The sequence below is a fragment of the Hyaena hyaena genome, unplaced genomic scaffold (genome assembly GCF_003009895.1).
Source record: "Hyaena hyaena isolate Hyena2069 unplaced genomic scaffold, ASM300989v1 scaffold_713, whole genome shotgun sequence".
Taxonomy (NCBI): domain Eukaryota; kingdom Metazoa; phylum Chordata; class Mammalia; order Carnivora; family Hyaenidae; genus Hyaena; species Hyaena hyaena.
The window spans coordinates 397,770-424,039 of NW_024081334.1; the positions used below are offsets into that span (position 1 = coordinate 397,770).

At 51.2% G+C, this 26,270-nt stretch overlaps 2 protein-coding genes across 7 annotated transcripts in view; one reads left to right on the plus strand and one right to left on the minus strand.

Moving 5' to 3' along the window:
- The window catches only part of ARHGEF4 (Rho guanine nucleotide exchange factor 4), a 135,977-nt gene extending 116,258 nt beyond the window's left edge, over nt 1–19,719 (plus strand). For 2 of the 3 annotated variants that reach the window (XM_039217646.1, XM_039217647.1), the window contains 9 exons: nt 10,466–10,645; nt 11,662–11,838; nt 11,916–12,095; nt 13,937–14,169; nt 14,488–14,617; nt 16,030–16,161; nt 16,929–17,172; nt 17,888–17,965; nt 18,548–19,719. In XM_039217646.1, the coding sequence (XP_039073577.1) occupies nt 10,466–10,645; nt 11,662–11,838; nt 11,916–12,095; nt 13,937–14,169; nt 14,488–14,617; nt 16,030–16,161; nt 16,929–17,172; nt 17,888–17,965; nt 18,548–18,699 (1,506 nt within the window). In that variant the 3' untranslated portion in view covers nt 18,700–19,719. Of the gene's footprint in view, nt 1–6,332; nt 6,389–10,465; nt 10,646–11,661; nt 11,839–11,915; nt 12,096–13,936; nt 14,170–14,487; nt 14,618–16,029; nt 16,162–16,928; nt 17,173–17,887; nt 17,966–18,547 lie in introns of those variants that run through there. The other variant, XM_039217648.1, reaches the window with a different exon arrangement.
- Nucleotides 19,720–20,424: 705 nt separating this feature from the next.
- Nucleotides 20,425–26,270, minus strand: part of FAM168B (family with sequence similarity 168 member B) — a 37,776-nt gene continuing 31,930 nt past the window's right edge. For all 4 annotated transcript variants that reach the window (XM_039217641.1, XM_039217638.1, XM_039217639.1 and 1 more), the window contains exons 6-7: nt 25,331–25,456; nt 20,425–24,895 (exon numbers count right to left, since the gene is read on the minus strand). In XM_039217641.1, the coding sequence (XP_039073572.1) occupies nt 25,344–25,456 (113 nt within the window). In that variant the 3' untranslated portion in view covers nt 20,425–24,895; nt 25,331–25,343. The remainder of the gene's footprint in view (nt 24,896–25,330; nt 25,457–26,270) is intronic.

Below are 26,270 nucleotides of genomic sequence, written 5' to 3' on the forward strand. Positions count from 1 at the left end.
TAAATAACCTGGTATGTGGTGGGTTCTCAGTACACTCCCAGTAATGAGGATGATAGCAAAGAAGGAATACTAACATAAAGCTTTTAGAGACTCTGAAGAGGTGTGGGGATTTTTAAGGCCATCAGTGCTGCATGGTTAGAGTTCTTGCATCTGTTTTACGTAGTTGCCTGTCTCTTACCTGATGGTGAAATTCTGGTCTGTCATATCTTGCTGCTGGTAAGGAAGTGCCTTCTGGGGCCCTTGACAAGTTTTTCATTCCAAGATGCTTTGGATGAGGAAAGCCAAGAGCTAGGGCTGCTCTAAGAGAACAAATAGGCTCCAGCAGAGGCCACCTCTATGATTATGAATTGGATAGCACCTATTTTAGCTGCCTAGAGAGTTTGTTTCTTGTTTGGTTCAAAGGTCTTTCTTGGTATTTGAGGCTCCTGAGTGGATGGGTGGTGATGTGGTATCCTATGTTTAGAGTGCTCAGTGCTTCAGGGTACTTGTCTTTCCTGGACATGCCCTTGTGGGGAAGGACATGTCACATCATGCAGGAGGGCAGCTGGGTCAGACTGGGGAGCCCCTCTCCAGTGATGTAGCCAGCTAATGCTGGTTAGAGGCTGGGCTCCTGACTTGGCCAGTCACCACCAGGCCGCTCTCCTTCCTGAGACCCACCAGTACCTCTAATCCCCTTTCAGGGCAACACAGGATGAAGGGCAGGCCCTGGGTTTGGAGGCTGACCGCACTGCATCTGCCCTCCCACCCTGCCCCTGGATAGTGTAGGACATGTGGCAAGTCATTCCCTCAGGGCCTCAGTTTTCTCTTGTCGGGTGGATGTGCCCCCTGAGCCCCACTGGCAGCTGTAGGAGGGTCATTGCACCCAGGTGTATAAGGTTCTTAGGAAAGGCAGCACCCATTTGTTGGCAGCATTGAATAGACCCACTTTATTAGAAACTGAAGAGATATAAAATGTGGTTCTGCAATAAGACTAGTTCGCTTGGCCTTCCAAGAGCAATGAAGTCCCACTGTGAATCCCCTGAACACACTAGCACTCACTGCTGGTTCACATGTATGGCAAGCTGATTTGCTAGGGTCAACATGAGTTTCATACTTAGAGATTATAGAGCAACAGGTGTCAGAGAAGAGCCCATACTAAAGAATATTTATTATGCTGTAAAATCACATATTCACTTGAATTTTTCCAACACATCTGAGTATCATGTTCTAAGTTGTGGCACCTTCTTGTTTGTATTGACCTCATAAGGACATGCCACATCTCAGTTTCCTAAGCAGAAGGGAGCTCAAACCCGCCCAAAGCACAGTAGACACAGGGGAGAATTGTGAAGCATTTCTGTATTCTGGATACAGAAGAAGTGAGTGCATTGCCCACAAACACATCCACATGCAGGTTGTGGGTGTGATGTGTATATGTGTATGTTGCATGTGATATATTTACTGAGTATTTAATTAATGTCAGATAATATCCCAGGCCCTGAGATACAGAATAGGTAGGACTGTCAAGGACAGGGGCAGGCAGTGCATGTCTATGCCCTGCGGAAAGTGAAAGGGGACACAGAATCATTCATTCTTTATTCCCTGCATCTCCCTTGTGCCTTGTGACTGTCCAGACCCTGTAACATGAGTTAACTGTAGTGCTTAGAAGTGTCCCTTTCTTTGTTCAGCATCATCCTGTCTGGTGCCTTGTCCAGACAACCATGACTGAGGCCTAGGTCTGTCTACCAAATTCCTCACCCTCTTCCCAGCCTTTCCTTACCTCACACAGCTCTGAGCCTGCTTTGCTGGGCTGGAGTCAGGCCTAAGGGTATCCTTAACCCAAGGATTTTGTTCCAGGGTTGAGGGCTGAAAGGAGGAGGTATCTTAGAAGACATTGTTCTCTTTTCATTTCCACCAGCCCTACCTCCTCCGCTTAAGTTGTGACATGGGACCAGAGGAGGGGAGGCCATGGCTCCTAGCCCGGAGGCCTGGGGTCTGCTGATGCCCACTCCTCTGTGCTATGGCTGGCAGCGTCTTCTCTAGGGGCCAGGTCACAGCTGCATTAACAGAGGGCACATGTGTGGAGCTAGTCTTCCTCTCAGTTCTGCCCATTGCCTGCATGGCTCTGAGGGCCTTGTATCCAGGCCTGCTCTAAGCACCTGATGCCCCTGCTCCAGGAGGGCGGGGGGGGGGGGGGGGGGGGGGGGGTCAAGGACAGTTCCTGGATCCTGCTGCTGAGAAGAGGTGAAGTGTGAACTAGAGGGCAGACAGACATAAATCGTGTCCTCTAACCTGGGGCTTAGAGCATAATAGGAGCTCAACCAATAATTAGGCCAGCACAGCAGGTGGGAAGCAGGACTGTCCTGGCCCATCAGGCCGTAGGGTCACCTGAGGATAGAAAACAGCCTTGCTCCCCTCAAGCTCTCAGAAACTCTTTGTGGAACACTAAGAGGACACTCAGGACCCCAGACCAGCTTGTGTCTCTTCCATAGAGACAGTCTGACCTTCTCTCCAGGTGTTTCTGTCTTCCCCAGTGGCTGTGACCCTGGAGACCCATCCCAAGGCCTACCTGGCTCTTGAACCTCTTCTTGCACCAGCCCAAGAGAAGAGCTTGATACTGGTCAGTGCCCCAGATACCTTTTGCATCCCTGTTGTTGGGTAACAACTGCACTTAACTTTCCATGATATGGGATAGCATGAGGCCCTGGGCCAGAGCTGTAAGCTGTCTGCTGGCCAGCACAGTCAGAGCTGTTTTCCTCATCCCTCCCCAAGCCACAGTGCTGGGGGCTTGGCACTCATCTGTGCAAACACCTGTCACCCTCCATCGCTCCCTGCAACCCCCTGCTACCACCTCCACTTACCCTCCCCTCCCCGGCTTGGAACCATCCAGTTTGAACCCCTCAAGGGCTGAGGCCTTTGCTTTCAAGCTTTTCTGGCTTAGCTTTTTTGGTCATAGAAACATACACAAAAAGATGTTGCCAATGTGTTCCCTGCTATCACTCCAGTTCACCAGGATCTAAAGTCTGGGTGCCGCCTGGCAAGGCAGTGGCCACCTCTTAGTTCTTGGCCCTGACCCAGGTTCAGAGGTTCTTCTGCCACAGGCTGGTCAGCTACAGGGGAGACAGAGGTCATGTCCCAGAACTGGGCCATGGCTGAAGCCCTAATACATGCCCCGGAGGCCAGTGCAGCAGCAGGTAGCATGCTGTACACCCACAGCACTCAGCACTGTGCTGCCTAGTGGATTCCCAGAACAGCCCTCTCTGTGCCCTATTCCTTGTTGTCCAGTAGCTCTGGAATCACAGGACCACCATGAAACATCTGGCCCAAAGTCAGGGCTTCTGAACCACACCCTACCAAGAGGGAGTATCACACAGTCTTACAGATGAGCCCTGGATTTGGGGTGGCTAGGAGCCTTTGATGACTTCTTTTATCCCACCATCCTTCTGAGAACTTGGGGGAGAAAATCTTGAGCCTAGTTTTCTGAACTGAATAGGAACAGAAAAAAAGGCTTTCCCCTCACAACCAGACAGATGGGAACAGAACCTTCAGATCTGAGGAAGGCAGACAGCCTCTCTGGATGTCATCCTAACCCTCCCCTTGGCTCACACACATGGGTACCCACATGCACACATATATCCCAGCACTTGCTTGAGGTGTTCCGCAGGATGGTGGTGCCCACAGGTACACTCATCTGTACTCACTCACATGCATGTAGTACTAACATGCACACAGAAACCTGAACATACAGAAACAGTCACTCCTGTGTGAACGCCTGCCTCTGCACATGCTCCATGACTCCTCCTGCCCCAGGAGGCACAGTGTTGAGCACAGAGCCTGGAAAACTCTGAGCACGTCTTTCTGACCTGCTTTTAAGTCTCCTTGGGCTCCTTGGCTACATCCTTCTGATCCATGAGAGGGGCATGGTGACTGTGACATAGCATATCTTTGTGGATGGAATGACAGGTACCTGCAGATGAGCTTTGAAGCCTACAGGGCTGTTTACAGCCTCTGTCAGGGAGACAGTGGAAACTCCTGTGTAGCTGACATAGGATTTTTTAAAAAGCTGCTGAACCACACACAGAAGAATGAAATGGTGCCCTTATCTCATACCATACACAAAAATCAACTCAAAATGAATTCAAGACTTAAACCAAAACCTGAAACCATAAAACTACTAGAAGAAAACAGAGGAAAGCTTCTCGACACTGGTCTGGGAAGTGGTTTTTTTAATATGATGCCAAAAGCACAGGTAACAAAAGCAAAAATAGACAAGTGGGATTACACCAAGCCTAAAAGCTTCTGTACATTGAAGGAAACCATCAACAGAGTGAAAAGGCAATCTGTGGAATGGGAGAATATATTTGCAAACCATATATCTGATAAATATATTTGCAAACCATATATCTGATATTCAAAATATATAAGTAACTCATACAACCCCATAGCAAAAACCCCAAATAATCCATTTTTTAAATGGACAAAGGACCTGAATAGACATTTCTCAAAAGAAGGCATACAAATGGCCAACAGGTATATGGACAGATGTTCAATATCGCTAATCATCAGGGCCATGCAAATCAAAATCACAATGAGATATCACCTCACATCTCTTAGAGTAGCTATTATTAAAAAGACAAAAGATGGTTGGTGACATTGTGCAGAAAAGGAAACCCTTATAAACTGTTGGTGGGAATGTAGATTGGTACAGCCGGTATGGAAGCTCCTGAAAAAATTTAAAATAGAATTATTATATGATCCAGTGGTCCTATTCACGGGTGTTCCAAAAAAAATGGGATCAGGATCTCGAAGAGATATCTGCACTTCCATCTTCATTGCAGTATTATTCAGTATTAAAGACCTGGAAACAACCTAAGTGTTCATTGAGTGATGAATGGACGAGTAAAATGTGGTATATGTATCAGGGAGTATGCCTTTAAAAAGGAAAGCCCACCATTTGTTACATCATGGATGAAGCTGGAGGACTTTATGCTAAGTGAAATAAGTCAGACACAGAAAGATGAAAGTGTGTGATCTTATATGTGTAATCTAAAAGTCAAACGAAGTCATAGAAGCAGAAGGTAGAATGGTGATTGCCTGGTGTTGGGGGAGGGGAAAATGGGGACATGTCAGCCACAAGATACAAAGTTTCTGTTATGCAGGGTAACTAAGTTCTGGAGATCTAATGTGTAGCATGGTGACCATAGTTAACAAATATTGTGTTGTTTACTTGAAATGTGTGAAGTGATTAGATCTTAAGTGTTGTCACCACACATACATAACTGTGTGAGGTGATAGATACGGTAATTAGCCTGATTGTGGTGATTATTTCACAATAATATACCTATTTCAAAACATCAAGATCATCTTGTATATATCTTAAATATATACAATTTTTGTCAGTTATACCTCAATAAAACTGGGGCTGGAGGTGGGGGGGAAGAGGAGTAGCCGTTGAAGAAGCCAGTTACTTTCCCAAAGGAACTAAATGCAAACAAGCAAACAAAAACAAAAAAAAACACAAAGGAACTAAATGCTGCTGGGATGGGTCAATAAGGAGAAGTCCTGAGTCAGGACCTTCCTGGAGTACCTCCATGTGAATGATGCCTCAATATGTCCTGAGTTCAAATCCTAACTCCGCCATCCCTGTATTCCTAGGCGACTTTATGAGTGAGCATATTACCTGACCTTTCCGAGATGCATTTACTCTTCTGAAGTGAGGGCCAAGACAGCTCTTGGTATTGGGAATCAGAGCCCCGTGACCTATCTGCACGGCCCCGGTGCGCCAATACCTGTGAAGCCTTGCGGCACCCCAGCACCTCCTCCCCGCCCTCCCCCAGCACCTCCTCCCACCCCCTGCCCCAAGCACCACCGCGGTCCTGTGCCCCTGGTCCTTGCAGGGCCGGATCGGTGGGTGGGCGTCGAGGTTCCCCTCCTCTCCCCGCCAGGAGGCGCCCGGGGCAGGCTGCCACGCAAGCCCGAGAGTCCTCACCCCTCCCGCCCCGGATCCCCCGCCCCTACGGCCGGCTCCGTTGCTAGGGCTGCGGGGCCTGGGAGACGCGGCGCGCACGTTGCGAGCTGGAGCTGGAGAAGCCCCGGGCCCGGCGAGCGCAGCGGCTCCGCCCCCCTCCGGGCGCTCCGGGCCGCCCAGCTCCCGCCCTATCGCGGCGGGATCTCCGGGCCGCACGGGGCCGGGAGGCCGGGGCCATGGCCAGGGCCCCGCAGTCCCGGCGACGCCCCGCGGCGCCCGGGAGTGCCCTGCGCGCCTTGCTGCGCTGCAACCTGCCCCCCGGCGCCCAGCGCGTGGTGGTCTTCGCCGTGCTGGCGCTCCTGGTCCTCATCAACGTCGTGCTGATCTTCCTGCTGGCCTTCCGCTGACCGCTGGGGGCAGAGCGCCGCGGGGGATAGCGCAGGGGTGAGTGGAGCCGGCGCTGGGCTCCTTCGGCCGCCGAGCATCTTCCCTTTCAGCTGCATCCTCCCAGCCCGCAGTGGCCTAAGGTGCGCAGGCTGACCCCGCCTGGCCCGTGTGGTCCCTGCATCCAGGGTGGCAGGGGGAGGCCTCCGTTGCCAGCTCCATGTGCCATGGCCCGGTGTGTGCGGCCCCGCAGGTGACCCTGCGATTTAGTGACCCTTGTGCCACGGGGTTCTTCTGCCTGTCCTTTGTGCCGTGTGTGTGTGTGTGTGTGTGTGTGTGTGTGTGTGTGTCTAAAATGGCGCGTCCCGGTGTGTAACTGAGGATGCGGACGCAGCTGTGGACACGGCTGTCTGTGGCTTTCTGGAAAATGTCCATGTGACTGCTGTGTGAGGGGAACTGGATGCGCGTTTCTGTGTGGGTTGAAAAATGTCTGGGAAGATGAGTAGGCTCCTGTGCAAATGCCATCTGCAGTCGTTTTATCCATTTTGGGTCTAAGTGGTCTCAGCCAGTATGCCCTCACTACTGGCAGAGCCCCTCCTGCACCCCTGGAATGTGGGCACTCCCAAACCCCGTATCCCCTACTGGGTGGGGGCCTGAAGAAGCTGAACCTACTCCTTCCCAGACTGTCTGATTGGAATCTTCCACCAGCCTGCATGTGTGAGAGACAGGACGAGGGAGCACAGGGTGGGAAGGGTGGTGAGTGGGCATCAGGAGGAACTTTGAGGTAAAGACTGGTTTCCTCCAGCCTGTCAAAATCTCTAGGGTACTGCACTGGATCCTGCCCCCTCCCTCTCCCCACCTGCCTCCAGTTAACAGCCCAGGTTTCAGAGCCAGCTTCTGCTCCCCACTGCAGGCCAATAATGAACCTACGACCCTTGCCCCTCAGCCCACTGGACTCCAATCTGGGCTTCTGTGCAGCTGTGCCTTGGACAGAGGGCTTCAGGAAGGGCCTCAGCCCAGAAACCCATCTAGTGTGGGCCCTGATGGTCTCTGGACTGTCCTGGAGGTAGAATGCATCTCTGACCTCTTGGAGCTACATTTTGTCTTGGTGCCAGAGTGCCTCCCATTTGTGGATCTATAGGGGAGCTTTGTGGCCCAGGAAGAGCACATTGTTACTGTGGGTTTGGATGGGGACCAAACCACAGGGAGATCAGGGGATTTTCTCAAGGCTGTGAGTCTGTCAAGTACCCCCTGTGCACAGCAAGGTACTAGGACAAGGAAGTGACAAAAGTGACCACCACCACCACCACCCCCACCACCACCACCAAGGGCTTCTGGATGACTGGACAAGGCAGGTGTTGGGGCTTGTCCATAAAGGTCAGGAACCATGGTCTCTCTGGGAAGCCCTACCTGTTTGTCCCATACTGGGAGCCCTTCCCCCACAGCCACACAGGAAACCACTGCAGATGATGTGCACCTCTCTGCAAGGGCTGGCAGAATAAAGCAGAGGGAGGAGGCACTGGGCCTTACAAGAGGGGTTTTTGCTCAGGGCTCATTTGAGAAAACCTGGGGTTAGGAAGCCTGGTTAGTATTAGTAGGAAACAACCTGGAAAGAGAAATGGTGGGACGCTGGGCTGTGTGAGTATGTCTGCATCACTTCTGCTGGGCTCTAGCAGTGAAGGCAGCCTCCATGCTGTCCCAGAGACCTGCATGTGTAGCTGGTGTGAACTGAGGATGGATAGCATACACCTGCAATATGGCATACTGTTCTCAGGAGATCAAAGTGCAGCATCCCATTAGTGAGTATGTAAATATGTGCTGGCAGGTGCATGTCATGGTGTGTGCAGGAAGAGGGGGTCTCAGAACACCCACCTCCCAAGGATCAAAACTACCCAAATAGCCTGTAGTCACATATCCCTCCATATCACACACACATAACCCTTTATCTTTATGCTCACACTCACCCCTGGTCACATACACCTTCAGTCCTGATGCACATCCTTTTACCTGTGATCACTGTCCCTGAGAGAGGACATTAGCCTGCGGCCCACATTCTCATTGGCTCACCCATACCACCCTTGAATATTCTGCTTCTTCCTCGTCTTCAGGCAAGATCTTCCAAGGCTAGGAGTGGCAGCCTGCTTGTGTGGGGTGTGCCAGCTATGGGCTGCCCAGTCTAGTGCTCGCTCCCTAGGTACAGCAGGCTGGCCCCTTTCATGTGGCCTCACTGAGTCATCTTGTCTCATCTTGTCCATATTGAAGCCAAGAGGTCTTGGTCCTGGGGGCTAGGCCTTCTTGCAGAAGAGGACCTTCCTGTAGTAGGTCTTTTTAGCTGGGGTGAGTGTAATGGTCCCTTGAGGAGGCATGCAGCTCCCCAGAAATAACCCAGTGCTTGGTGCCCAGAGTCTCTGGGTGGGCCTTGGGAATCTGCAGCCCCTGAATGGCTGTTGCATGTGAGAGTAAATGTACTTTTAATCATTCTGAGGAAAGGTTAAATCATTCTGAGGATTGGAGCAGGTTTCATTCCCAGAAAACATGAACAGAAGGTTTCTGAATGTGCTTGGTCAGGCCCTACCCTAGGGAAGGCTCCAGCCTGAGTGGGCTCTGGTACTTGGGTACCCACCCTACCCTTTGCCCTGCCCATTCAGGGCTTGGGGGAAACATTTTAGCTACTGGAACTCTCAGATGAAGACCCAGCTAGTCCTGCTGCAGCCCTGCTCTGGTTCCCATTTCAGTCTGAGGAACAGCACACACACTGCCCTGGGAGCACCCAAGAAAGGCCCTACTGGACCTGAAGCCAAGGGACAATTCACAATTCATGAGTTGGGGCAGAGGCAAGCAGCTCAGAGGAGGAAATAGTTGGTGCAGAGATCCTAACTGGTGATGCTCTGAGGCTGTGACTGCTTAACCAAAGAGCCAGCCCATGGCTGTGATAGTCAGAGCTAACACTTGGTTCCCAGCAGAAAGGGGCATGAATCTCACCAATTGTATAGCCCCCAATGTACCCCTCCTCTTGTCCTAAGCCCCCAGAGCCATTCATTATTCATGGAGCAGAAACTGAGCCCATGTTACAAGAAAGCAGGTATCAGCCCAACAGGGAATGGAGCTCTGAGCACAAGGGCTGCCTGGGGGGCTAAGGAGAGAGTTCCATCTTCTGGCCTTTTGGGGTAGGGAAGCATCCCTCCTGATGTGAGGTCCATGACCATATGGGAATAAGGAAACACACCAAGTTATTTCAGCAGAGAGAAATTAATATTAAGAATTATGAGCCAGGTATAAAGTGCTAGACTCCATAACCCAAGTACACTAGAACAATCGTGAGGTATCTATTACAGAGGTAGCAGCTGCAAGATGTACCTACCTCTCCACAGCTAGGGAATATAGGAAAGAGGTGGAATAATTAACCCTGAGGATCCTGTAGGGCTTGGGACCTAGATGTCTGAGGACAGGTGCTGCTCAGCTAGTGCTGGGGGCTGTGGCAGGGGAGGGCCAACAGACTGGTTCTGCCAGTGTGAAAAACACTGCAAACCAGCTACCATGATGGCTGGGCACCACAGCTACCTGGGGAAGTGGCACTGTTGCTTGCCAGGTGACCTCACCGATATGCAAATCTAAAGAAGCCAGCAGGAGAGAGCAAGCCCCTTCTCCCTCCAGCCTCATGGTCCCCACCAACGCCACTTTTGGAGAACCTAACAGGGAGCAGCTGGCACAGAAGAAATGTAGCTTGCTGTGCTCAGCTCCAGCATCACAGAGCAGAGCTGAGATGGTAAATGAAGCTGAGAGCAATAATTTAATCAGTAGTCTGATGGGAATGGAAGGAAGGTGTGCCCTATGCATGGGACTGAGCAACGTGCTTGCCTCTCAGATTCTGTGGCTCACCAGTATTCTAGTGGTCAAGTTCACTTTGGGCTTCATCATGAGCCCTGCCAGTCTAGACATGCCCAGGGCATAGTCCTATTCCCTGAAGAATGGCTGGCTCAGGGGAGCCTCCATCCACTCCTGTGTACCATGATAGGACCCTCTCTTCTCAGGGCTGCTGAGGGGTGGGGGGCAGAAGGCAGGAACAGCCTGCCCCATGGAGAGAGGTCCAGGGCAGCCTTACCCCACTGATCTGCCTGTCTGTGATTCTCTCCACAGCTCATCAGTGATGGCAGTGTGGTCTGTGCTGAAGCACTCTGGGACCATGTCACCATGGATGACCAGGAACTGGGCTTCAAAGCTGGAGATGTCATCGAAGTAATGGATGCCACCAACAGAGAGTGGTGGTGGGGTCGCGTTGCTGATGGCGAGGGCTGGTTTCCAGCCAGCTTCGTGCGGGTATGGCACCAGCCTGTGCTTTCCCTACATCCATTGGAGTTAGTGGCTCTGCTCAGAAGTGCAAACCTGAAACTGCTCTGGGGTCAGAAGTGCTGGGCGTGGACCCCCACCCACCCAAGGCTGTGGGCGGGGGATGGTAGGGATAGGGGGATGTGAAGAAGGCCAGCCACAGAATTGTGACTCAACCTTCCTCCACCCGCAGAGCCATCACCAAATCCTCTCTGCCCCACCCCTCCCACCAGGTGCCCTTGGTGTCCAGAAGGGAATGGGTCTGAATGATGGTGTGTGGATTCCTCCAGGGGTAATATGCATGTTAGAATGCCATAACCACAAACAACTCGGTGTAGCAGGCATTTACTAAACACTGTTCAGGAAATTTGGACGGGCATCTCAAACTTTCATAACATCCTGGGGGCTGGGGACAGTCAGTATGGCTGTTAAGAGAAAATTGAGGCATAGACAAGTTAAGTCATTAGCACAACAGATCACAGGGAGGGGACCCAGGGCCTACCTTTGGTGGCCTTTGGTCTCCAAGGAAGGAATCCAGGTGACATCTCAAAGGCCATGCAGAAGGCAATGGAGAGTAGAGTTCTCAGACCTTGGGTTTCATTGCTTCCCCTGCCTCAGACCTCATGGATAAACTGCCCAGTCTCCATCCCAAGCCTGTCCTACTTACAGCTCACAGAGCCACAAAGGCCCCGGTCACCCATCCACTTCTGTCACAGGCCCTAGAGAGGCTGGTGTGAGCAGGCGCTGGTTCCGAACCCCTAAGAGAGTGAGCATCCCCTCTGCTCCCAGCACTGAGTCCAGCACCACCGCAGGAGCGGGAGCGGAGGGGCGCTGGGGGACGGGGGGGACGGGGGGGGGGGCGGGGCACCTCTGGAGGAATTGGAGAGTCTCAGGTGTTAGGGGCAGGGGGCTGCCATGTCTACCGTCCTCCAGGCGTGAGGGACGCAGGGGCTGACCCTCAGCGGGGGCTGACCCTCAGGGCACTGACCGGCCCGTGCTGCCTGCAGCTGCGGGTGAACCAGGACGAGCCCGCCGACGAGGAGGCGTTGCGGGAGGGCAACGGCGGGGCTGAGGATGGAGGTGCTGAGGCGCAGAGCAGCAAGGACCAGATGCGGACCAACGTCATCAACGAGATCCTCAGCACTGAGCGGGACTACATCAAGCACCTGCGCGACATCTGCGAGGTGAGGCCTAGCAGGAGGTGAGGAGGGTGGCGGGGAGGGGGGGTCCGGAGAGAGACCTGACGGGCTGTGGGCTGCAGGGCTACATCAGGCAGTGTCGCAAGCGTGCGGACATGTTCAGCGAGGAGCAGCTGCGTACCATCTTTGGGAACATCGAGGACATCTACCGGTGCCAGAAGGCGTTCGTGAAGGCGCTGGAGCAGAGGTTCAACAGGGAGCGCCCCCACCTGAGCGAGCTGGGCGCCTGCTTCCTGGAGCACGTGAGCACGCCCCGCCCCAGCGCCCAAGCTCCTCAGGACCCACCCTCCAGGCCTCCCAGCCAGGCAGTCCCCCTCCGCCCTTCTTTGCTGGTGCTCCCCATTCCCCTCCTCCGCCCTGCACGCGCACACACCCTGGCCCCAGCGCATGTAAGCCTCCCTTCGCCCTTGGCTCCCCCATTCCCGCCTCCTCTCAGACCGAAGTGGGCCCTGCAGTCTAAAGCCCAGGCAACTCGCTCCTCTTTTCCCAGAAGCTCCCAGGCCTCACTCCCCTACTGACCAATTGCCCTTACCCTCCAACAGTTTCAGCAGTGCCTCTGCTTGTTTGGGAGGCAAACCAAGTCAGAGAAGGCTCCTTGGAGCAGGTGGCCCTAAGCATCAGCCTGAAAGTTTTCTTGGGCTACAGTAAGTAGGAGGCAGAGCTGAGCTGGGGCCACCTGCTGAGTATCCTCAGAGCTGTCATAGTGGATTCTGGGCTCCCCCACACGGTGAGAAGACTGGAATGTGTGTAGTGTACAGTGCTTATTTCCACTTTAAATGCCAACTGGCATCTAGCCAATTTAATTGGATTGGTGTGGGCTGGATGGATTCCTGGCCTTGCCTGGTAAGGAAAGCACTTGTTTCTGTCTGTCTCCTGTGGCACTTATGTGGGGTTGAGCAGAGGATGCCAAGGCCAGACCATCAAGGACAATGTGGGTTCCTTCCTGGCTACTACCAGTGTATGTGGGGGTGGTGGTTGAGGGGGCTGTTGGAAGGGCCCTCCTACCTGGTTCCAGCATCAGAACTCTAAGAGGAGACCTTAGACTCCCTGAGCAGTAATGTGTGGTGGGGTCAGAGTACCTGAGTGAGTGTGGGATTTGGAGCCCTGGATTCAGCAGGCAGAGTTGTGATGGGGGCCGAAAGGTCGGGGGGGGGGATCAGCACTTTATCGACATTACCCAGTGTGATCATCACAGCAACTGGTCAGTCAGCTAACTGCTGCCACCCTCCTTTCCCACCTAAGTCCATGAAGTCCTGGTCACTAAAGGGCACACCCAGTCTTTCTCTGGGTCAGGTAGATAGAACTTATTTTAAAAAGGCACACTGAGTCTCATGTACAATATACACACAAGAGCTCCTTGGTGGCTCAGTCGGTTAAACATCCAACTCTGGATATCAGCTCAGATCATGATCTCATAGTTCATGGGACATCAGGTTATGCCCTGGCAGTGTGGACCCTGCTTGGAATCTCTCTCTACCTCTCTCTGCCCCTCCCCTGCCCATGCTCTGTCTCTCTCTCAAAATAAATAAACATGAAAAATTAAAAAAAAACAACAATACACACACATGGACATATCTGTCACATTGTGAATGAATAGAGTAGCAGTGGCTGTCCTTCAGATAGGAAGCCAGAGCTTTGTTAGGAAGAAGCAAGGCCCTGGGCTGAGGACGAAAACAGTCCAGGGGGCACAGCCATAGACCCTGGCATTCATTTAATCTCCCTTAACCTCCTTCTCTCTCCCTCTCTCTCTCTCTCTCTTTCTAGTTTTGGGCCTTGGTAGTGCTTCCTTATTAGCATCATTGATTTCATCAAAAAAAACTGACATACAGCCAAAATATCTTCTGAGAATGCTGGGTGGCAACAGGGCACACACATGCCTGAGTTTTCAGGTCTCTAACATCCCTGTGCCAAATTCCACATAGCTTGTGCCTAGTGACGTAGGTAGAGCGAGCCTGGACCCTCTGAGCCCAGCTTCTGAGGGAAATACAGAGGCTCCTGCTCCCTCTCCTATGCTGTGCCTGAGTTGCCTGGGTGGCCTGAGGGAGCAGGAGGTCACTGTCCTAACCTCCAGCTATGCCCCCAGCAAGCAGACTTCCAGATCTACTCGGAATACTGCAACAATCACCCCAACGCCTGTGTGGAGCTCTCCAGGCTTACCAAGCTCAGCAAGTATGTGTACTTCTTCGAGGCCTGCCGGTTACTGCAGAAGATGATAGACATCTCCCTGGACGGATTCCTGCTGACACCAGTGCAGAAGATCTGCAAGTACCCTTTGCAGCTGGCCGAGCTGCTCAAGTATACACACCCCCAGCACAGGTAGGAGGCTGCTGGAGAGGCGGGGCTTTTCAGAGTCTGAGGCTCTTCAGGCCTTGGGTGGGCCAGTGTGTTGAGTTCTTATAGTGTGTGGACACTGCTGTATGCACTGACAGTGCACAGTAAGACAGTCCCAGCTGTCACGTGCTGTCATTACAATGAGAGAAGAGGACAGAAGTAGGGTATTAACTTCTGCAGTGCCCAGACAGTGTGCACTGACAAGTGAAGAATGGCCACAGGCATAGCCACGGAGGGAGGCAGTTCCACAGCCCCTCTCTCCTCTCCCTAGTGCAGCCTTCTTCCATCTCTGTTATGCCCCAGGGACTTCAAGGATGTGGAAGCAGCCTTACATGCCATGAAGAATGTGGCCCGGCTCATCAATGAACGGAAACGGAGGCTTGAAAACATTGACAAGATTGCTCAGTGGCAGAGCTCCATAGAGGATTGGGAGGTGAGGGCCCCACAGCTCAGAAAATACCATGGGGCATGGCCCCTTGCTTTAAAATCATGCTTGCCTCTGAAAACTCTAGGAAGGAGCTGAAGTGGGAGCCATGCTCTAGGAGCTGGCAGTAGGAAAGCTGGTCCTCTGCCCAGGCCACTGGAGCATTAAGCTGCAGGCCCAGTGGCCTCTTTCCTGGTCAGGAGTGCCTGGCATGTGTGACACAGGATGCTGTTCCCCATGCAGTCAGCTGGCCCAGCAGGAGGAGCTGGTCCTCAGCCCTCAGGGAACAGACCAGATCCTCAGTGTTTAGTAACTACTGGGACTCCCCAACAGAAGGGTTCAGCATTACCCAAAACGGGTTCCATTGTTGATTCTATTCTTCGGGCTTACCCGTGCCCCTTATACCCAACAGTCTCACCTTCTAAAGGAACCCAAAGACCTGAACTAATGGGGACATTCCTATCCTATTCTCTCCACCTCCACCCACTAGCCATAAAAAGTTATGAAAATACAGATTCCTACCCTTCCCTTCCTCCCCTAGAAATACAGAGTTAGAATCCCTGGTGGCAGGGCTGAGTGATGTAGCCTTTGTTTTTTGTTTGTTTTGTTTTGTTTTGTTTTCTTGGTGACTGCTTCTGAGGCCCAGCCCTGGCTAAGGACCCCTACAAACTCACTTTTCCCAAACTGAATGGCTGCTGTGAACTGGCTATGGTTTGCATTTTCTAAGGAGGAATCAGAGTGGGGTGGTGCTTAGCCTGAAAGTTTGAGGTCCGATGATGGGGCTTCAGGTACTAACTACATTTAGCTGAGAAAACTTTGTTAAGTCCCTAAAAGACAAGGCTCACTGGTGACTAGCCAGGTCTAATTACTCTTGAGCATAGCGCTGTCTAATCGCAGTAACATGGGGGCCACATAGGTAATTTTATATGTTCTAGTAGCCATCTTGAAACAGAAAGAAAGCAGGTGAAGTTAACTTTAATAATGTTTTATTTAACTCGGCACATCCAAAATATCATTTCAACTTGTAATCAACAAAATTCTTAGTGAAATATTTCACATTCTTTATACTAAGTCTTCAAACTTGGTGTTATTTTACTCTCAGTAGAGATGAGCCACATTTCAAGTGTGCACATGGCTGGCTAACACTGGGCCCCATTCTGCAGAGACAACCGACTTGTCTGTTAAACTACCTTTTTACTCCCTACCACCCCACTGCCCCCACCACTTCCTTGGGCTTCAAGAGCAACTCCTCCCTCTGTGGCCTGCTGCTCACTGCAGACCCTAGCCCAGTGGGGGCCACAGGCAGGCCAGGTCAGTGGGGAGCCCGCCCGACTTCTGATAGAGGCTGGGAGCAGTGCCCAGTGGAGTGGGCTTCCAAGTTTGGATACACTCAGCTCACAGTTTTCCTTGGGATTCACCAGGGGGAAGATCTCCTGGTCAGGAGCTCGGAACTCATCTACTCGGGGGAGTTGACTCGTGTTACACAACCACAAGCCAAGAGCCAGCAGAGGATGTTTTTTCTCTTTGACCACCAGCTCATCTACTGCAAGAAGGTAACTGCGCTGCTGTGTCCTGGTGGATGAGCCATTTAGAGCCGGGGGGAGGGGGTGAAGCTGAGGGCTGGGAGGAGCTGCCAGAGAAAAGGAACCACAGACACGTCCTGAGGATGTTTGGTACAGCAGGCCCTTCCCCATAGGGCCAGAATGAGGATGGCTCTCTATGGAGGAAGCCAAGTAGTCCAAGGACCATGGGTGGCCCACACCAGGGTCCAGTGCTGTTGAGAACACTCCTTCCTGACCTAGCCTCTGCTTGCTTCTAAAGCCACCTCTCCTCTCTGCAAACCTCAGCTCCCCCTGAGCCCTGGCGTCCTCTGCTCCTGCTGCCTCTTCTTTGCTGTTAGCTTCTGCTCCTCTCAGCACATGGCCCAAGTGGCCCTGTTCAGGAAACCCTCCTGGCAACTGTCCCTGGGCCTGGCCTGTTAGGCCTGGTACTCTTCTGTTGTGTAGTATGGGCCCTGGCCCACTGTGTCCATGACTGCCTCTCCGTGAGACTGTGGGTGCCCTCCAGGCCAGTCAGTAATTTCGCTGAAGGGGCAAGACTCCTCCATCCTGGGTTCAGCACACAGCTGTGAGCCAGACCACACTCACTCTGCGCTTGTGAGTTTACCATCTGCTGGGAAAGTGGGTGTGCAGCCCACTGGCCCTTCCAATTGCAGGGCAGGCGGTAAGGCATAAATAGGTCAGGAGAGTGGCTCAGAGGCCTCAGAGGTAAGGACTTGAAAAGCAGGATATAGGCCAGGAGCTCACAGCGTCTCTGGCAGGACCTTCTCCGCCGGGATGTGCTGTACTATAAGGGCCGAGTGGACATGGATGGCCTGGAGGTGGTGGACCTGGAGGATGGGAAAGACAGAGATCTCCACGTGAGTGTCAAGAATGCTTTTCGTCTGCTCTGCGGCACCATGGGAGAGAGTCACCTGCTGTGTGCCAGGAAGCCTGAGCAAAAACAACGCTGGCTCAAGGCCTTCGCCAGGGAGAGGGAGCAGGTGCGGCTGGACCAGGAGACAGGTGCGAGTCCCCACTCAGCCTTGATCCACTGTGAGGGCCCACCCAGCCCTCCTCTCCCCTGAATGCAAGGTCAGGGCAACCTTAGACTGTGAGGTGGCCCTGTGCCACAACCCGAGGGCCTCAGAGCGTGGTAGTGCTCCAGGGCCCCTCTTCATTTCAGCCCCAAGGCATGGAATGGGCCTGTTCATCTGTCCAGGTTTGCTTCTACCACACGTGTACATGCACATATGCACACACACTCCGTAAGAGACCTGGTGAGGCCCCTTTCCAGCACAAAGCATTCAAATAGGATTTGGGCACTGGTTTGAGAAACCTCACCCAACCCAGCATAAGCAACATGCCTCCCTACCATATTCCTCTTCTCTCCATGGGCCCCTGAACTTCACACTCAGAGTGACCAGATTGACTCTTGGTCTGGGAAAGAGCCTCCACCAGGGTAGGAAGGACACTACATGCTGAATACATCAAGGACTGGGTCTGGGTGAGAGGTGGGGCAGGGCAAGGATGTAGGGAGGGCCCCCTGAGCCAAGGCCGACTGGCTGAGCAGGATACTGAGCATCTGCAGCATGATGGGACACCAGACCTTGTGGGAAGTGCAGGATACACCAGGTGCCAGGAGGCACAGGACAAGAGGAACACTGGCTGGGGAGGGGGAGGAAGTGGAAGTCAAGTCCTCAAAATAAGCATAAGTCTCATTTGCGGTCCTCCCTCCCAGGCTTCTCCATCACCGAGCTGCAGAGGAAGCAGGCCATGCTGAATGCCAGCAAGCAGCAGGCCACTGGGAAGCCCAAAGGTAAGTGGATGGTACCCTACCTCCTCCCACAGCAGCCTGGCCCTACCACCTGATCAAGATCAAACTCTTCTCTGAACCCCAAAACAAAGCCAACTAACACGTAGGTCCCATCTGCTGCCCACTGCCCTTTCCAGGTGTTTGTTCCCAAAGGTGGGTGATAAGGGGCCACTGGTGACAAAGCTTTAGTCAGAGTTCAGTTGATAATTTTGCTGTCACTCCCCTGGCATCCCCCAGAGCAGCAGCATTAGTGACAGCACACCTCCCCGGCAGGACTGCCTTCTGGCAAGCCTGCGTACAGCCACCTGGCAAGGAGCTCATCATATCCCCATTCCAGAAGAGCTGATAAATGCCTGGCGAGGGGCCTGTGCCATGGAAGAGCTCCAGGGCCCCACACGTCCCAGGGTTCCTGGCCCTCCCCTCTACAGGCAGGAGGGTGGCCCAGGCCACTGGGTGTGGTCAGCCCCACAAAGGACGTTCCCTCCCATGGGAGGGACCCCATTCCACCCCCTACCAAGCAGAGGCTGCCGCTCTGCCACCTGGCTCCCTAGGCACCTATGATCCCTGATTTCTTTTCCCGCTCAGCCCTCAGCCGGCCCTACTACCTGGCACGCCAGAAGCACCCAGCACTGCCTGCCAGCCTGCCCCAGCAACAGGTCTTGGTACTGGCGGAGCCCAAGAGGAAGCCATCCACCTTCTGGCACAGCATTAGCCGGCTGGCACCATTCCGCAAGTGAGCCAGCTCCCCACCCAACAGCACTGTATGGACCTGGCCCTCCAGCGGGCTTCCAGCTTTTTCTCCGAGGCCCATGGCATGTGTCACGCACACTGAAGTTACAGGCTGAGTGAGGGAGCTGCTTGGCACCCCATTCTTCGTTACTTCCCCACCACTGGTACACTGAAGACACCAGCTGGAGGGGCAGGACCCATGGTGGTGAGCCTCCCGCCACCCTCTGGACCTCTGTGGGGCCTCCTAGGAGCCACAGCTCAGAGCCACCGGCCAGGCCAACACACATGAGAAGACTGGCCGCCCTGGACCCTCTTCTCTGGACATCATCCCTCCTCCTGTTGTCTCTGGGCAGACTCTGCCTCCAGCCCCTATAAAGTTGGGCTATGTGCCCCTCTGCCTCCAATTGTCCTTCAGGCCCCCCGTCCCCAGCTGGTGGTGCCAGGCAACTTGCATCCCTGGAGGGTGGGAACCAGAATTCTGTGCACAAAAATGGCCAGAGCCCACCTGTTCTGCCTCCCAACCTGTCTCTAGATGCTCCCGGCTGTGGACACCCTCTTCACTCATGATGTGTTCATAGTGGAAAGAAAACAAAACCATAGTCGCTGCATACTTCTGTCAGGGTTTGTGACCAGTCCATGTGTAGTTGTGGGTTGACTCCAGAGCCTGCCCCCGATTTGTCTGGATTGTGCTGTTTTTCTAATGGGGAAAAGTAATTGTTATTAGTGACACAGAAAGGTTGCCTTACCCTAAGTGAGTGTGAGAAGCCATAAGGACTGAATTCTGGGGCCCAGCATCCAGGACTGACCCACTAACCCAGAGTCTGGTGGGCATGTGAGTTAGAGAGAAGCCCATATCCTGCCGAGAAGGGTCCCAAGTGCAGCCCGGACCTGGCTTGTGGGTGCGGAATGCTGAGCTGCCCCTCTGGCCTAAGGGACTTCAGCAGCATGTACAGTCAGTCACTCTTGCACTATACCTTCTCCAAGCCAGAAGCCACATTTAATTTCATAAAGAAACTTGTGAAAAATAACCTGGTGTCAGCCCTGGTTTTTCCACTTGTGTCTATGCATTTTCTCCTCTGCATGCTCCATCCTTCCTATGCCCGTCTCCTTTCTCTGCCCTGGGCTTCTCCTTAAACAGAAAGGATGAGCCCACCATCACCCAGTGTGGTGGGAGCTCACTTGCAAACCATACCCTCAGAGCTTTGGTGGAAAGAAGCTAAGGTGGCGGTGGAAGTGCTTGGACCTGCGAGAACAGTGTGTGTGGCCTGGGGTCTATCCAGCTGTGGGAGAGCACTGGTTCAGCCCCTCCAACCCCTCGGGCCTGGAAGCCTGTCCCCCCACCCCCTCAACTGCCCCCAGAGTCCATGTTTAGCTGATGTTAGCAAATGTGAATTTGGGGGATGGACAGCCTGCAATCTTTCTTGCGTTTAGCAACCTCCTCACTGAAATGGAGAAGAATGTGTTCTTCAGGGGGACCAGGCCACAGGACCAGGAGAGAAACAGGGACAGCTTCCTTCCCCCGTACCCTGAGGAAGCAGGCCTCCACACCCTTACATACCGTGCTGTCACAGTGCTACACAAGGTCACGGGGGCAGAGCACAAGGCCTCTGCCCCCAAACCCTGCATTTCCTAACTAGAAAGAAGCTACACCACCTCCAAGCCAGGCCATGCCACCTCAAAATGAAACCTACAGGGAAAAAAAATCATTAAAAAAAAAAAAAAAAATCACACTATGCAACACAAGTCAATCTTTATTGAAAACTGCAGTATTAATACATAACAATTCTTGTTACAATAAACGTGCTTTTAAGAATTTTAAATCTGAGCTCATCTACTCATCAGATTGCATAAAAAATTAAAATAGTATGAATTTACACGTAATGGAACTGGCTCAGGATGGGTGTTCCATTCCTTTGTACTGATTGACACCGTAAGTTCAATGCAGGTGAGGGAGGCCTTTAACACTGGAAGACAATGTTGACGAAAGCTTAAAAAAAGTACCAAGAGAACGGTCTAAAAAAACAGTATTTAAAAATCATTTAAAAAAAAAAAAGGAGGGGGGAAACATTTCCTAGATAGTCACAACCCACGTGGCTCCTTGGGGCCTCTCCTCTGAGCAGTCAAGGCGACTCTGCTGGGGCACAGCAGGGCCCATCTGTTTTACTGACCACCAGTCTACACAAGAACCCATGGGAGACTGACAGGGCTCAGGAGTCCCAAACAAGACACCGTCATCTCCACCACGACAGCCCTGAAACCACTGCAGGGCACCTGAACAGATGCCTGCCTATCCTGTTTCCCTGTTCCACGTCAGGGAACTTTAAGGTTACCCCTAGGGTTTTCTGTTCTTCAGATGAGTGGAGGTAGGGCAGACAAATCCTCTGAAAACATGTAAGATCAACGTTGCAACTTTCTACCCAAAAAGACTAGACCCTCCTCTCCAGCAGGTTATCTGCAAGTCTGTTCAAAAAAGTCTGATGCACCTTCAGAAAGCTCAGGCTGAATAATCAACAGCTCAGGGAAAAAACACAAACATCTGAGATATGCTAGAGAGAGCTAAGCAGTCTGCCCTTCCTCAGAGCTACACTCCTCTCTAGAGAAAACCCCACACACCCTTACTTAAAAAGCACCAGAAAGAACCAGAAGCTGCCCTTTGCCCTCAAAGCACTCGCCCTTAAAAGTGCCTATGAGCCTGCTAAGGGGTCAGACAGGCATCCTGTCCTGACTAGGCAATACCCAGGCTGGCAATGACTGAGGCATCCAGCCATTAGCTGCCAGATGGGGAGAAAGTGGACCAACTGGTCAGAGTAATACTGTTTGCAAATGTTTACAAGAACAGGTGAGGAAGTGTGGATTTCCTTTTTGCAGTAGGCCCCAATGTTGACGTGGTTGGTGTGTGCCACCCTTTCACCACCGACTGGCAGGCACCTCACAGAAACTCAGGTACCAGATATCAGCATATGCAAAATGCCTTAAGAACATATTTCCTCTTAGTATAGAAGCGATGGTACCACCAGATGGAGCAAGGCACTGTATGCCCAGAGTGGGACGGGCAGGATGCTTAACCAGCCAAGTGCCCAGCCCAAGTCTCAAGACCTCTCTCATCTCCTGTAAATACTACACTTGCATAGCTCTCAAGAAACAGATTCACAGAATGGCAACTGGTAGGCCTCATAACCATCTCAACAAGAATGTTCTGACAAGATTTAATACAGAAGACATAAAAGGTTCTGGAGGAGCCTTGCCTCCATGCCTCCCACGAATGGCCCTGGTCCTGATGTTGGCCTCACTCCTCAGAGGCAGCAGGCTGATGGGACCATCGCTTGTTACTAAACACTCAAGTCGCCTCGGCCCAGATCCAAACAAAATTTCCAGAAGCAGAGAAAGAGACCTGATGAACCTTGGCAGAGAGGCTGTAGAACAATTTTTTAAAATTATCCATGATGACATTCATGTTTAGAGGAATTAGGTCCTTTGCTTGCCTGTCTCCACTTCCAAAAGAACCATAATTCAGCTAAAGAGTATCAAGTTAGGAATGTCACATACAAAAAAAAGCAGTTTCTCTGAATGTTCCACAATTAGGACTGGGATGTCAAATTATACACTTTTATAACAGAAGTTCTATTCCTTAATTTTACTGGAACTGCTGTTAAAATTACAGTCTATGATAGTTTTGCTACTATTTGTATGTCCAGATTCTTACCTACTAGACAAGATCTACCTTTCATTATATTTGATAGCTGATGCCCTGATGTGAAAAGATTTCCACACAGACGTATTCCATTATGCAACAGTATTTGATAAAGTCTCCCAACTCCCCTTCACAAAAGCGAAAAAGATTTTTAAAAAATTTGGGGGGGGACAGTGTTTATGAAGCTGATGTAAATGGGGGCAAAACGCAACCCAACCTTCTTCCTCTTGAAAACCCCATTTACTTCAGTGCTCGTGAGAATGCTCACCCTGTGTACACCATGTCTCAAGCAAGCCCAATGAAGCGTCCTACACAACTCTGCTCAAATGACTCCACCCTCATACACAGGGGTGGGTGGGTGGGGGTGTGTGTTCCCATTTTGATATTTAGGGCCTTTTAAAAATAGATACTAAAATCATATTTTCTCCTAATCTGTTAGACTAAACTGGAGAAACTGACTTTTCTATTACTGATCAGTTCAGCCCTGGAACCCTTAGAACCTCATGGATATTATAAACCATCCAATGTACAGAAGGAATAACCAACACAGAGTTAAAGTGGACACAAACTGCGCCTGGGGTAAATGGTTCTCTCTCTTTCTCATACACACACACACACACACACACACACACACACACACACGTGGTTTAAGTGCTAATGAAGCAATTTAAAGTACTCATCAGTAAGCACACTATGTTAATAGACATTAGGAATAAGGAACTTTCTGTTTACAATGATCCATGCAAAAATATTCCTAAACTTCTTATAAAACAAAATGTGAAAAAGAAAATTATGGGGTATTTACCAGAAAAAAAATAAGGTTACCAAAGGCTTAGGGGTCAGGTGTCCCACTCACGAAATGGGGCCAAATGCCAAACCAGTGCCAGAGCCCTGACCTAGCTGCCAGAGACGTAAGAGCAGGGTCCCCTCCCCACCGAAGCCCATACACTTGAAATGATGGGGTGAACAGGAGTACACCCCACCCCACCTGACCGACTACTAAAAGGGAACACAACCCTCACCCTCCCACCCCCTCTGTGAACAGACACAATGCCACTGACACAAGTTGGGCACACTTAAGCAAAGAAAAAAAAAATCCTCTTCATTTCTTATGTACAATATTCTGACTTTAAACACAAAATCCTTTCTGAATAAAACGTGGCAGGCAAAGGCATTCTGACACTGCCTGGGCCGCTGCTGTCCATACCTGCTTTGTGCTGAGAGCCCTCAGCTACACAGGGCAGACATGGCTCACAGACCAGAGGCACCAGCCCCTCCCTCCCCAGACTCATGTCCAGAAGTCCTCTTCAGATGGTCTTAGATGACAAGTCCCCATCAGGTGGATGGGCCCAAACACAGCCACAGCCCGGCCTCTCTACAAGAAACCATTTCAAACCAAGTTTTGTTCCCTTTTAATAGTTCTTTTAGATATTCAACTTTCTTCATAACAGACAGCTGAAATCTTTGCCCTTCTTTGGAAGGGGGGGGGGGTGTTGGAGAACAGCAATGCCTACATAGGTTTTCTGTGGACTGAAACTTCTTGGGGGGGGGGGGGAAGGAATGGTTTTCTAAGCTAAACAAAGGAGAAACCACTATCTCCTCCAAGTGTGGCTGTTTCTCCTTCACATATCTTCCATCCCAGGAAAATAATTTAGTTCTACATAGGACTTTTCCAATAAAGATACATAAAACCTCATCTCTATGTGTAGGAGACTTGTAATAAAAATTTAGATGGCAGAGAAAACCGCTTTGTTGATACACAGATGACCTCTTACCCCTAACTGTACTGGCCATACAACTCTACACTTTCATGATCATCTCTAAGAATGTCCACACCACAATGTCTGGCAAGCCTAAACAGCAAGAAAGGGATGTTCAGTAAGCTGGCTGCGCCCCAGGCGGTGGTGGCCCACCCTGCACGTTCCCTGTCCCTGTAACTCTCTTCCGTGCAGTCAGTGTGAAAGAAACAGACGGCTGAAAACTCAAAGTCCACATTACCAACTGGCAACCCACATCAACCCCAAAGGCTGAAGAACCATCTACGGGATTTCAGATACTCTATGAAGAAATTCACTTTAACACCTAAAACTTTAAGACTCTGCATACATTACAACAGTGCATTAGTGATACAAGTTGTAAAATGCTTTTCCATTCCTTTGGGTTTTGCATATGATGGTTTGCATCAGTCACTGCAGGTAGATTGAGCAAGCTTTGTTTTTTGTTTGTTTGTTTTTAAACATGCATTCAACTAGATATGATTCAGAATAGATTAATACTCCCTTTTTATCATTACAGTTAGCTAAAGTTGCCAGGCAGCCCACAAAACAGGAATTGCTTTAAGACCAACCCACAGAGTTAGTTGGAAACTAATGGCGCTGGGACCTGCTGGGCTGGGCCCTAGTGTTTAGCTAAGTGTTGAGAGCATTAAGAAGAAAGTCCAGGTTGGAGGCGCGAGGCCTGCAGCACCAGCTGTGGAACCTCCATGATGTGACTGCACAGCTCCATCCTCAAACCTGGCAGGGGGAGAAAGACACACACGGTCACACACAGCACACATGGCTACTCCAAAAAGGTATTTCATTGAAGTGGAGGAGAATAAAACCCAGTAGGAGGCAGCAGTGGGAAAGGCCACTGCTCCTGGTTCCCGCAGACCTTAGAGAGACTTCTGGTTACAACCAGACACCCAGAATCCTAGTTCCTGTAGGAGGCAGTGGGAGATTAGAGCACAGACGAGGAAAGGAACAAAGTATATAGTGGACACAGCAAGTACTCAATGGTTTCTTTCCTTCTACTTTGTAAAAGAGTCCAAATTAGAACAAAACTTTAAATGCCACACTGCCCTTGAATTAACAGGCGCATTTAAGCACTTTTCTCATTAGTGCTTAAAATATGGTAATTTGCCATTCTGTACTGAAAAAAAGCCAACCCAGGCTTCCCCAATCACTTACATTTGCAGGGTGATCACCACTGAGGGGGCACGTAGCTGTAGGTGGGCGTTCCTGGGGCCCGATACGTGGGCACAGTGACTGGGTGGGGGGCAACAGGAGTTGGGGAGTGGGCAGTCAACAGGGTACCTGGAAGAAAGAGCAGCTGTCTCAATGGCAGGCAGCACCACCCACACGAGGCTAGCCTATGTCACCACGCAGCTCCATGCTGCCTGACCAGAGAGCTCTGGCCTGGCCTGCTTTAAAAGAATGGAGGTACACGGGAAGGGGTGTGTGTGTGATCTAGACTGCTGTCAGAATTCTGGTCATACACAACTCAAAGTCGTATAAACACAGCAAGCTCATATGATAATGTCTGTAGAAGGCTTTGTGCCTCCCCTTCATATGAGCATACTCGATGATTTTTGCAAATCAAATGATAATCAACAAAATAATCATTATTTAGCCTTAAAAAGGAAAAAATATTTGGGTACCTGGGTGGCTCAGTCAGTTAAGCGTTGCACTTTAGCTCACGTCAGGATCTCACATTTCATGACTGTGAGCCCCACGCTGAGCTCCACAGGGACAATGTAGAGCCCGCTTAAGATGCTCTCCCTCTCTGTTCCTCCCTACCGTCCCCCAAAATGAATAAAATAAAACAAATAAGGAAGGAAAATTTTTCACATGCTACAACATGGATGAATATTGAGGATGTTATGCTAAGTGAAATAAGCCAGTCACAGAAAAACACATCCAACAGGATTCCACTTACATAAGGTATCTCAGGTAGTCAAACTGCCAGAAAGTAGAATGGAGGTGGCCAGGGGCTGGGGACTGGGAAGGTGGGGCAGGGGAAAGGAGAACTGTTGTTTAATGAGCACAGATCTACAGTTTTGCAAGATGAAAGAGCTTTGTTTTACAACAATGTGAATAAACTTAACCCTACTAAACTATACAGTAAAAA